At 29.2% G+C, this 12,540-nt stretch overlaps 1 protein-coding gene across 9 annotated transcripts in view; it reads left to right on the plus strand.

Moving 5' to 3' along the window:
• The window catches only part of LOC111680062 (G protein alpha q subunit), a 23,617-nt gene extending 11,806 nt beyond the window's left edge, over positions 1-11,811 (plus strand). For 3 of the 9 annotated variants that reach the window (XM_046953930.1, XM_046953925.1, XM_046953929.1), the window contains 8 exons: positions 654-1,583; positions 1,660-1,844; positions 2,546-2,700; positions 2,864-2,992; positions 4,046-4,175; positions 4,240-4,393; positions 8,059-8,166; positions 11,711-11,811. In XM_046953930.1, coding sequence (XP_046809886.1) covers positions 1,466-1,583; positions 1,660-1,844; positions 2,546-2,700; positions 2,864-2,992; positions 4,046-4,175; positions 4,240-4,393; positions 8,059-8,166; positions 11,711-11,793 — 1,062 coding nt within the window. In that variant the 5' untranslated portion in view covers positions 654-1,465 and the 3' untranslated portion in view covers positions 11,794-11,811. Of the gene's footprint in view, positions 1-653; positions 1,584-1,659; positions 1,845-2,545; positions 2,701-2,863; positions 2,993-3,652; positions 3,782-4,045; positions 4,176-4,239; positions 4,394-7,708; positions 7,817-8,058; positions 8,167-8,688; positions 8,908-11,710 lie in introns of those variants that run through there. The other 6 variants (XM_046953933.1, XM_046953932.1, XM_046953931.1 and 3 more) reach the window with 6 other exon arrangements.
• Positions 11,812-12,540: the final 729 nt, after the last annotated feature.

Genomic DNA, 12,540 nt, shown 5'->3' on the forward strand with positions numbered 1-12,540 from the left:
TATAGACTAGACTATAGACTAGACTATAGACTAGACTATAGACTAGACTATAGACTAGACTATAGACTATACTATAGACTAGACTATAGACTAGGCTATAGACTAGACCATAGACTAGACTATAGACTAGACCATAGACTAGACTATAGACTAGAATATGGGCTAGACTATAGGCTAGACTTAAGACAATACTATGGACTACACTATAAACTAGATTATATCTTTACACTAGACTATTTACTGGTCTATAGACTAATCTATACTAGACTATAGATAATTGACTAAACTTTAGACCAAATTATAGACTAGACTATAGATTAGACTATAGTAGACCATAGACACGATTATAGACTTCCTATAGACTAGATTTTAATCTTAACTATAGACCATAGTCTTGACTTTAGCCTTCACTATTGTCTGGACTATAAACTACTTAAAAGAATTGACTATATACAGTACTATAGCCTAGCTTAAAATGTTAAAAAAATGTATTTAGCTCAATTTTTTAGTGGGATATCCTTTGGTGGCCTTAGTTTTTATCAGTACCAGTATACCTTTTTGAAAACTTTAGAGTAAAAATTCATTAAAAATCCCGTATTTAATTCTAAATATAATAGAGACATAATTCTTATTTATATGTTTTATATTTTCAGGAGCTAATTCAAAATTAAAAAAGGAAATATTTGACAGTGACGTTTTTTGTACCATAAAACTCTATAAATCACCATCTCATACATCAATTACATAAACATTAAGGAACTCTGCAGCCTGGGTTTGTTGTGAGTGTGTAGCGTTTCGAATGGTTTGTGTCTACAATTGAATTCGAAACAAACAAAAAATTAAAACCAAAAAACTTTGTGGCATTTATGATCATTTCCATCTAATAGATTATTATAGTCTCTAAGATAAGATCTACGACAACGTCGACGATAAAATCAATAAAACAGAAAACAAAATTAGAAAATATAAAACCTAACAATTAGCAAACACCAATAACAGCAGGATATACAAAAAAATAAAAACGGCAACAACAACAACATATGCATATAACAACTAAAAGAAGATTTTTTTTACAACCAGGATAAAAAATTAAAACGAGGCAAAACAAAAACACAAAATACGAAAGCCCACTCCAGCAAAAAAGGAAATGAAAATATAAAAAAAAACTAACTTACAATAAAAACGATAACCAGCCCTCTAAAATATATATTTAAAGCAGTTTTCTATATATAAAATTCTAAAGACTATTTCTAAAACTTCTTACTTCGACTATTGTCACTACCAATAAACCACATCTATTTTCCATCATTCAAGTAGTAGTAAAAGGCGGGAAATCATTGACATCATTTGACTTTGTTTCCTGCTTCAGTTGTTGTCTAATAATTTTATTTTTCCAATATTTTTGAATAAAATTCATTCAACGTGTGGCGTTTAAGCAGCGTTAGCAGCTTTATATCTAGTTAGCATGGAGTGCTGTTTATCAGAAGAGGCCAAGGAACAGAAGCGTATCAATCAAGAAATCGAGCGACAATTACGTCGTGATAAAAGAGATGCGCGAAGGGAGTTGAAATTATTACTACTGGGTAAATAAACACTACCCTCATGAATTTTAAATGAATAAAATAAAACATGTAACCGATTTTTGTTTCATTATTTTAGGTACTGGTGAATCCGGCAAATCCACATTTATTAAACAGATGCGTATTATTCACGGCAGCGGTTACTCAGATGATGACAAACGTGGTTATATTAAATTAGTGTTTCAAAATATATTCATGGCTATGCAGTCCATGATAAAAGCCATGGATATGTTAAGAATTTCATATGGCGCAGCTGATCATGCGGTATGTAAAATAAAAATATGTACTTCGATTCTAATTGTATTTCAGAACTTTCGAAATGTATAGACTAAACTATGGTCTTGTCTTTAGTATAGACTGATTTCATATACATACGTAAAAACTGTCTAGCCTATAATCAAGACAGCAGGCAAAAGATTTTACTATTCTCTTGCTTATAGTCGTCACTATTGTCTATAGTATTGACTATAGAGCAGACTATGTACTTCACTATAGACTCGACTACAGTCTATACTATAGACTATACTATATTTAAGACTAAAAACTAGATTATAGATTAGACTATAGACTAGATTATAGACTATACTATAAACTAGACTATACATTAGAATATAGACTATAGACTAGACTATAGACTAGACTATAGACTAGACTATAGACTAGACTATAGACTAGACTATAGACTAGACTATAGACTAGACTATAGACTAGACTATAGACTAGACTATAGACTAGACTATAGACTAGATTATAGACTAGACTATAGACTAGACTATAGACTAGACTATAGACTAGACTATAGACTAGACTATAGACTACACTATATACTAGGCTATAGACTATACTATAGACTAGGCTATAGACTATTGTTTTGGCTAGAGAAAGCTTCTGAAATTCAGTTGGAAATGGTATTAAAAAAATGTTATATCCTTTAATAAACTAACTAATTGAATATACTTTTGCAGGAACTTGCTGAACTTGTTATGAGCATTGATTATGAAACAGTTACTTCATTTGAAGATCCATATTTGTCAGCCATAAAAACGCTGTGGGCCGATACTGGCATACAAGAATGTTACGATCGACGAAGAGAATATCAATTAACAGATTCAGCTAAATAGTAAGTTGAAATTTTTAAAAACAAAACTAATTGTCATATATAATAATAAAAATAGAAAAATGAGTATGGAATCTGTGACTGGAGGACCGTTCTTCTTGTATCTTACCATTATAACCAAATCTCAATATATGTATGTAATGTCTGTCTACTTCTACTACTTTAGTTACCTAATGGATCTTGATCGTGTGGCCCAACCAGATTATTTACCAAGTGTACAGGATATTTTACGTGTTCGTGTACCGACAACGGGGATTATTGAATATCCTTTTGATTTAGAAGAAATACGATTTAGGTATTTATTTTATATGCCCTTTGTGTTGAAACGTTTTTTTGCATGTTACTTCTTAATAACATATTCTTTAAACTAACAACTTTATGTATATTTCTAATACATATTTCTTTTAAATTGTGCATGTTGTTTAACAAATGTTTTTTTGTTTTGGTGATCGGTGATGTTTTTTTTTTTTTTTGTTTATAAACTTTTATCTTGTTATCATTTGCATGAAATTGTTGACAACAAATACAAATTAAGTCTCTAGGTATACGTTTAAATGGCAAATTGTTTATCTCTCTTTAAATGAAAACAATTTTTAAGATGACATTGTAGACAATCACAAAAGTACATAAATAGCATTTTTATATAAAAAATATTAAATGTTTGCCAAATATTAAGATTAAATGACGTAAAAGTAATTTTTTTTTAAGTAGAAATTTGTAACCGATTATGGCCAACAGGCTAGGTTTATTTTGAAAATAAAATAAATTAAATTAAAAAAAGTTAGCAAAAGTTTCAAAATACAAATGTGAGTTTTTGGTAGGTTATATTTTTCGTTACTTGGGCGAAATCAATGAAAATTGACACTGACTTACCTTTACGCAAAATTAAACTTTAATTTGACAATTTTTTTAGTAACAGTTTTGTGATAATATTTAAAAATTTAATTAATTATAGTTATTTAAGCGATCTTGATCGTATTGAAAAACCTGACTTTTTACCAACTGAGCAAGATATTCTACGTGCTCGTGTACCAACCACTGGTATATTGGAATACCCATTCGATTTGGATGGCATTGTATTTAGGTATCAAATCAATATATATGTAATACCAACAAACTAAATCTTCCTGATAGAATACTATTGCTAAAATCAGTTTGTATAATGTCTAAATGTATGCCTGTTCTGTACTAATTTATTTGTATTTAGTTAAATATTGCTTTAATATATTTAAACATTAAATTATTCTTTATAACACCTGTAGTTCTTTATAATGTATTATTATTTTCTGAAATTTTTAACTAAATATTAATTAAATTTTCATTAAACTTTTCCATGCAAACTATATAGAATGGTAGATGTCGGTGGCCAGCGTTCCGAAAGAAGAAAATGGATTCATTGTTTTGAAAATGTAACATCAATCATATTTTTAGTGGCCCTATCGGAATATGATCAAATCTTATTCGAATCTGATAATGAGGTAAAGTATTTTATTTTTCATATTTATTTTTGATATTAATTTTTCTAAAAATTTACTTTTTTAGAATCGTATGGAAGAATCAAAAGCTTTATTTAGAACTATCATTACGTATCCCTGGTTCCAGAATTCATCAGTAATTCTTTTCTTAAATAAGAAAGACTTGTTAGAAGAAAAAATTATGTATTCGCATTTGGTAGATTATTTTCCTGAATATGATGGTAAGTTTTAAGGAATCAAATTTTACGAATTTTACAGTACGAGGACAAAAATCAATTATTTTTTAATACTACAGATTGACTTTAGTAAATTTTACTTAATAATATAGTCTAATATATTGACGAACAAATTCAATACAAAGAAAAAAATAAAGATTTATCTATACCCTAGACTAATCTATAGACAAGACTGGAATATATACAAGACCAGACAGACTATAGATCAGAGCACAGCCTAGACTTTCGACTAGACTACAGACTAGATTACATTAAGACCACATACTATACTGTAGACGAGACTTACATACTAGGCTATAAACTATGGGGTAGAGTTAGGTTACACTAAATACTAAACTATAGACTAAACTACATACTATACTATAAACTATACTAGACTACAAACTAGACCACAGGCTAGAGTACAGACTATATTAAATGCTAGACTATAGGCTACACTACAGACTGTACTACAGATTAGACTACGGACTGGACTACTAACTAGACTATAAACAAGACTACGGACTAGACTATACACTAAAATACAGCCTGGACTATAGACTAGACTACACCACACCCTAGACTATAGACTAGCCTATAGACTATTTTACAGACTAGACTAAAGACTAGACTACAGTATATACTATACTAGAGTAGACTACAGACTAGACTAAATACTAGACAACAGACTAGACTACAAACTAGACTACAAGCAAGGCTACAGACTAGACTACAGACTAGGCTATATACTACACCATAAACTGGACTATAGACTAGACCACAGCCTAGAATACAGACTATAGACTATATTACAATATATTACAAGAATACACTACGGACTAGTCTATAGACTAAACAGACTAGCCTACAGACTAGACTAAAGACTAGATTACTGGACTACTCCACAGCCTCGACCACAAACTAAACAAAAGATTAGACCCACACTATAAAATATAGAATAGTTTATAAATTATAGAATATACTATAAATTATAGGCTAGACAACTATATAGTCTAGTCTATAGTCTAGTCTATAGTCTAGTCTATAGTCTAGTCTAGACTATAGACTAGACTATAGACTAGACTATAGACTAGACTATAGACTAGACTATAGACTAGACTATAGACTAGACTATAGACTAGACTATAGACTAGACTATAGACTAGACTATAGACTAGACTATAGACTAGACTATAGACTAGACTATAGACTAGACTATAGACTAGACTATAGACTATACTATAGACTAGACTATAGACTAGACTATAGACTAGACTATAGACTAGACTATAGACTAGACTTAGACTAAGACTATAGACTAGACTATAGATATACTATAGACTAGACTATAGACTAGACTATAGACTAGACTATAGACTAGACTATAGACTAGACTATAGACTAGACTATAGACTAGACTATAGACTAGACTATAGACTAGACTATAGACTAGACTATAGACTAGACTATAGACTAGACTATAGACTAGACTATAGACTAGACTATAGACTAGAGTATAGACTAAACTATAGACTAGACTAGATTATAGACTAGACTATAGACTAGACTATAGACTAGACTATAGACTAGACTATAGACTAGACTATAGACTAAACTATAGACTAGACTATAGACTAGACTATAGACTAGACTATAGACTAGACTATAGACTAGACTATAGACTAGACTATAGACTAGACTATAGACTAGACTATAGACTAGACTATAGACTAGACTATAGACTAGACTATAGACTAGACTATAGACTAGACTATAGACTAGACTATAGACTAGACTATAGACTAGACTATAGACTAGACTATAGACTAGACTATAGACTAGACTATAGACTAGACTATAGACTAGACTATAGACTAGACTATAGACTAGACTATAGACTAGACTATAGACTAGACTATGGACTAGACTATAGACTAGACTATAGACTGGACTATAGACTAGACTATAGACTAGACTATAGACTAGACTATAGACTAGACTATAGACTAGACTATAGACTAGACTATAGACTAGAGTATAGACTAGACTATAGACTAGACTATAGACTAGACTATAGACTAGACTATAGACTAGACTATAGACTAGACTATAGACTAGACTATAGACTAGACTATAGACTAGACTATAGACTAGACTATAGACTAGACTATAGACTAGACTGTAGACTAGACTATAGACTAGACTATAGACTAGACTATAGACTAGACTATAGACTAGACTATAGACTAGACTATATACTAGACTATAGACTAGACTATAGACTAGACTATAGACTAGACTATAGACTAGACTATAGACTAGACTATAGACTAGACTAGTGACTAGACTATAGACTAGACTACTGACTAGACTATAGACTAGAATAGTAACTAGACTATAGACTAGACTAGTGGCTAGACTATAGACTAGGCTCTGGACTAGACTATAGACTAGAATAGTAACTAGACTAGTAACTTGACTATAGACTTGACTATAGACTACAGACTTATTACAGCCTAAACTATAGAATACACTACGGACTAGACTATAGACTAGCCTACATAGCAGACTACAGACTAGATTACAGACTAGACTATAATACAGACTGAACTATATACTAGGCTATACTACAGACTACACTACTCCACAGGCTCGATCATAAACTAGACTACAGACTAAACTATAGATTAGACTACAGAATATAATATAGACTATACTACAGACGAGACTAAGGACTAGAATACAAACTAGACTACAGATTAGACTATAAATTATAGACTAGACAAATATAGACTAAAGTATAGAAGACTATAGACTAGACTAAAGACTAGACTATAGACTTGACTATAGACTAGACTACAGACTAGACCATAGACTAGACTACAGACTAGACTAGACTACAGATTATAGATTGGCCTACAGACTAGACTACGGACTAAATTACAGCCTAGGCTAATATAGTCTGTATTCTAGTCTATAGTCTGACTGTAGTCAAGGCTGTAGTCTGGGCTGTAATCAATAGCCTAGGCTGTAGCCTGGTGTTTATTCTAGGCTGTATTCTTGTCTGTAGTCTAGTCTATAGACTAGTCGAGTCAATAGTCTGGGTTGTAGTTCAGCCTACAATCTAGTCTATAGTAGTCAAGTCAATTTTCTTTCACATAAAATTTTACAATGATACTTTATTTAAATTTTAAATCACATTTAAGTTATGTATCTACAAAATAAGTTTCTTTTTTTATTGAATTTGATTTAATTATTTTTAACATATTAAAACCAAATGTTTTTAATTTTTATTTAAAACTTTAAAATGACCCTTTAAAGGTCCTAAATGCGATCATGCCGCTGCAAAACAATTTATATTGAAAAAATATTTGGCAGCAAATCCTGATCCAGAACGTCAATGTTATTCTCATTTTACTACAGCCACAGGTTGTATACGATAATACACACACACTTATTATTTAAAATGCTCAAATTATAATTTTCGGTTGTATGTCTACGTATTGAATTCATAACATTTGTGTCATAAGTAATTTGCTAGTTTATTAATGTATATAATGCACTATATAATGGTGCTGTAAGAAAAATATTGCTACATAGTAGTATTGCTTGAATTGCTTTAAACATTTTGTACACTTTTCTTGTTTTTTTTTTTTCGAAAAATCATCTAGGCCCACAAAGAGATGCCATTGCCGCCCGTGAATTTATCTTACGTATGTTTGTGGATTTAAATCCAGATTCTGAGAAAATCATTTATTCTCATTTTACATGTGCTACAGGTAAGTTGGGACTTTATTTTTAAGGAAATTTTACGAATTAGATTACGGAGCTTTTGTTTGAAGGGTTAATGTTCTTTCAGATGTTCTGAAAGATATTATAATGTTTCAAGCTCCGTAATAACGAAATTGTTTCATTACCAGTCAGTGATTTGAATATTAAGTACTGGTATAGAAATATGTTTTTACTTTTAAGAATTGTATGAATGATTATGAGTATGTGTGTTTTTGTATATATGGGTGTGATTTTGAAATCATTATTCTCTCTACAAAGTTGTGGTCATGTATTGGTCAGGAAGCTAATAACAACCAGGTATTTTTTTAAACAAATTTTTTCAACATTTTCATAATTTCGATTCACATTTGTATTTGGCTAGTTTTATTTAGATTTTTGTTAAATTTGCTTTTATGTTCCTTTTTTTAATTTCTTTTATTAATATAACTTCCTTTTTTCAATTAAATTCTAATTTTCTTTCTTAATTGTTTCTCTTTTAAATCTTACAAATTCCCGATATATCACAACAGATACTGAAAATATTAAACTTGTATTTTGCGCCGTAAAAGATACAATTATGCAAAATGCTCTTAAAGAATTTAATTTGGGTTAAGTATACATATTGGCTGTTTGTTTTTATGTTCAATTTTATCTTATTTTCCTAATACCACTTTCTACAAACTAACATAACGTATATATAAATATATTGCGCCAGCCTTATTTGGAATTTTTATGAACTACACGAAAAATATGAATAAAATGCAAAAAAAAAAGTTAACATTACAAAAAAATTTAATTATGTAATTAATTATTATTTTTAAATAAACTTTAATTTTACTATATTCTTTCGTAGAATCTTATAAATAAATTACTAAAATATTTTTTATGTGTTTTATTATTTATATGTTTTAATGAATTCTTTATTTTTGATACTTTGAGGAGGTGAAATTCACAACATTGAAATTTTTGGCAGTTTTGATTTTAGAAATTCCTATGTAAGAAAAAGAATAGACGTCATTCCTGTTCACTGATCCAATATAAATTAAACTCTCTATCAGGGATAGAAAATTCTTTTTAATATCGAAAAAAAACCGCGGTACTCCCACAACATATTCGGTACATTTTCTAACCAGTCTAATTAGTATTTAATAGATCAGTCTGTAGTCTAGTCTATGTTGACTATGGTCTAGCCTGTAGTCTAGTCTATGTTGCCTATACACTTGTCTTTAATATTGTCTAGTCTAGTGTAGTCTATAGCCAGTTCTACAGTCTAGTCTATAGTCTATTCTTATAGTATAGTCTTTAGTCTATTATACAATCTAGTCTATAGTCTAATCTATAGTCTAGTCTATAGTCTAGTCTATAGTCTAGTCTATAGTCTAGTCTATAGTCTAATCTATAGTCTAGACTATAATCTAGTCAATAGTCTAATCTATAGTCTAGACTATAATCTAGTCAATAGTCTAGTCTATAGTCTAGTCTATAGTCTAGTCTATAGTCTAGTCTATAGTCTAGTCTATAGTCTAGTCTATAGTCTAGTCTATAGTCTAGTCTATAGTCTAGTCTATAGTCTAGTCTATAGTCTAGTCTATAGTCTAGCCTAAAGTCTAGTCTATAGTCTAGTCTATAGTTTAGTCTATAGTCTAGTATATAGTTTAGTGTATAGTCTAGTCTATAGTCTAGTGTATAGTCTTTAGTCTAGTCTATAGACTAGTGAATAGTCTAGTCAATATTCTAATCTATAGTCTAGTCAATAGTATATAGTTTAGTGTGTAGTCTAGTCTATAGTCTAGTGTATAGTCTTTAGTCTAGTCTATAGACTAGTGAATAGTCTAGTCAATATTCTAATCTATAGTCTAGTCAATAGTCTAGTCGATAGTATAGTCTATAGTCTAGTCTATAGTCTAGTCTATAGTCTAGTCTATAGTCTAGTCTATAGTCTAGTCTATAGTCTAGTCTATAGTCTAGTCTATAGTCTAGCCTAAAGTCTAGTCTATAGTCTAGTCTATAGTCTAGTCTATAGTCTAGTATATAGTTTCGTGTATAGTCTAGTCTATAGTCTAGTGTATAGTCTTTAGTCTAGTCTATAGACTAGTGAATAGTCTAGTCAATATTCTAATCTATAGTCTAGTCAATAGTATATAGTTTAGTGTATAGTCTAGTCTATAGTCTAGTGTATAGTCTTTAGTCTAGTCTATAGACTAGTGAATAGTCTAGTCATTATTCTAATCTATAGTCTAGTCAATAGTCTAGTCGATAGTATAGTCTATAGTCTTGTCAGTAGTCTAGTCGATAGTCTAGTCTATAGCCTACTCTATAGTCTAGTCTACAGTCCAACCTATAGTCTATTTTATAGTAGTCTTTAGTCTAGTATATAGTCTATTATTCAGTCTAGTCTATAGCCTACTCTATAGTGTAGTCTGTAGTCTAGTCTATAGTATTGTGTTAAGTGTAGTCTTTAGTCTAGTCTATAGTCTACTATATAGTCTAGTCTGTAGTCTAGTCTATAGCATATTCTATAGTCTAAACTGAAGTCAAGTCTATAGTCTAGTCTGTAGTCTAAGCTGAAGTCAAGTCTATAGTCTAGTCTATAGTCTTGTCTTTAGTGTTGACTTTAGTGTAGTCTATAGTCTAATCAATAGTCTATGGTCTATGGTTTAGTCTATAGTCTAGTCTATGGTCTATTCTATAGTCTAGTTTAAAGTCTAGTCTATAGTCTATAGCCTATTATAGTGTCAAGTCTATAGCCTAGTCTATAGTTTATTTTATAGTCTGTTCTATTGTCTCTTATATAATCTAGTCTAAAGTTTAGTCTATAGACTAGTATAAAGTCTTGAGTATATTCTATTCTATACTCTAGTTTATAGTGTAGTCTGAAGTCTAGTTTAGTCTGAAGTGTAGTCTATAGTCCAGTCTTTAGTTTAGTCTATAGTTTAATCTTAAGCCTAGTGTGGCCTATAGTGTGGGCTACCGTGTATTCTGTAGTTCTGTCTAGTCTAGTTTATTGCATTTTCTATAGTCTAGCCCAGTCAATGGTGTGGTCTAGTCAAGTCTATGGAGTAGACTTTAATCTAGTCTATAATAAAGTATAGATATAGTAGTATGGTTTTTGAACTTTTTCAATTAGTACTTTTTTCTTATATGTATCTACAAACACGCTGCTGCATCCTGATTGAATATAAAAATCTATAAAAGGATCATCTCAGATAAATTTTATAATATCATAAGAAAGTATAACAAACATGAACTAAACAAAATGATCTAATTGTGATTGGAGGATGTCAGATGTGGGTTGAACTGTCTCTATTTTAACATAATTTAAACGTTTTAATGTGTGAATGATTTTACTTTATAAACAATTATTAAATATATCAAAGATGAGATTTATATAAAACAAAAATTGTTTTTCTATATAAAAGTTGTTGTATAAAACTTTGATAAATTTAAATTGTTTTTTTTTTTAATAAATTTAATTACAACATATTAACATATTTATGTTTTTATTTTTTCTTTTTTTTATATATTTTTCCCCTTCCCTCCCGGACCAACTAGATACGGAAAATATAAGATTTGTGTTTGCAGCTGTTAAGGATACAATTCTCCAATCAAATCTTAAGGAATATAACTTGGTCTAAACAGGTTTTAGGCAACAAGAAAAAAAAAGAACTAATTTTGTGATTTTATTAATTATGAATAAATTCCTTACAAAACACACACACACACATACAAACAAACAAACATACACACACAAATAAAAACTAAAAAAAGAAGAAAATAAGTCAAAAGAAAATTTATTAAGAAATAAATATGAATAAATAAGAAAAATAATAATAAAATAAATATTTAATACAAAATTTTCTTAAAAAAAAAAATAACACAAAACCGAAAAAATATTGAATATGATAAAGGAAAATGAAAAATATACTAATTTAATAAATAATTAATAAATAAATAAACAAACAAAAAACCAAACATTTTATAACGCTAATTATAACAAGAAAACTTTATAACAAATTATATATAAAAAAAAAGAAAAACAAAAATTGAAATAAAGTGTAAAAATAAAAACTATTTAAGAGGTTTGAAAAAATAACAACAACAACAAAAACATCTTACGAAAAAAGATTAGGAAAAAGAAGAACCTCAAAAGAAAATAAAAATTATTTTTTTTTATATATAAAAACCACATTTTTATGAAGATCTTTATGGGTGGTACTACTATTGATGACTAATTATAATTTATATAATTATAATAAAAATATATATATTTATATATAAAATTTAATTAAAAATAAAACAAAAAAAAAAAATAGCAACAAAACACGCATACACAACCCAAAAAATAAAACAACATTTATTTGTAAATGTATAACTAATTTAAT

The sequence above is a fragment of the Lucilia cuprina genome, chromosome 6, assembly GCF_022045245.1.
Source record: "Lucilia cuprina isolate Lc7/37 chromosome 6, ASM2204524v1, whole genome shotgun sequence".
NCBI lineage: Eukaryota > Metazoa > Arthropoda > Insecta > Diptera > Calliphoridae > Lucilia > Lucilia cuprina.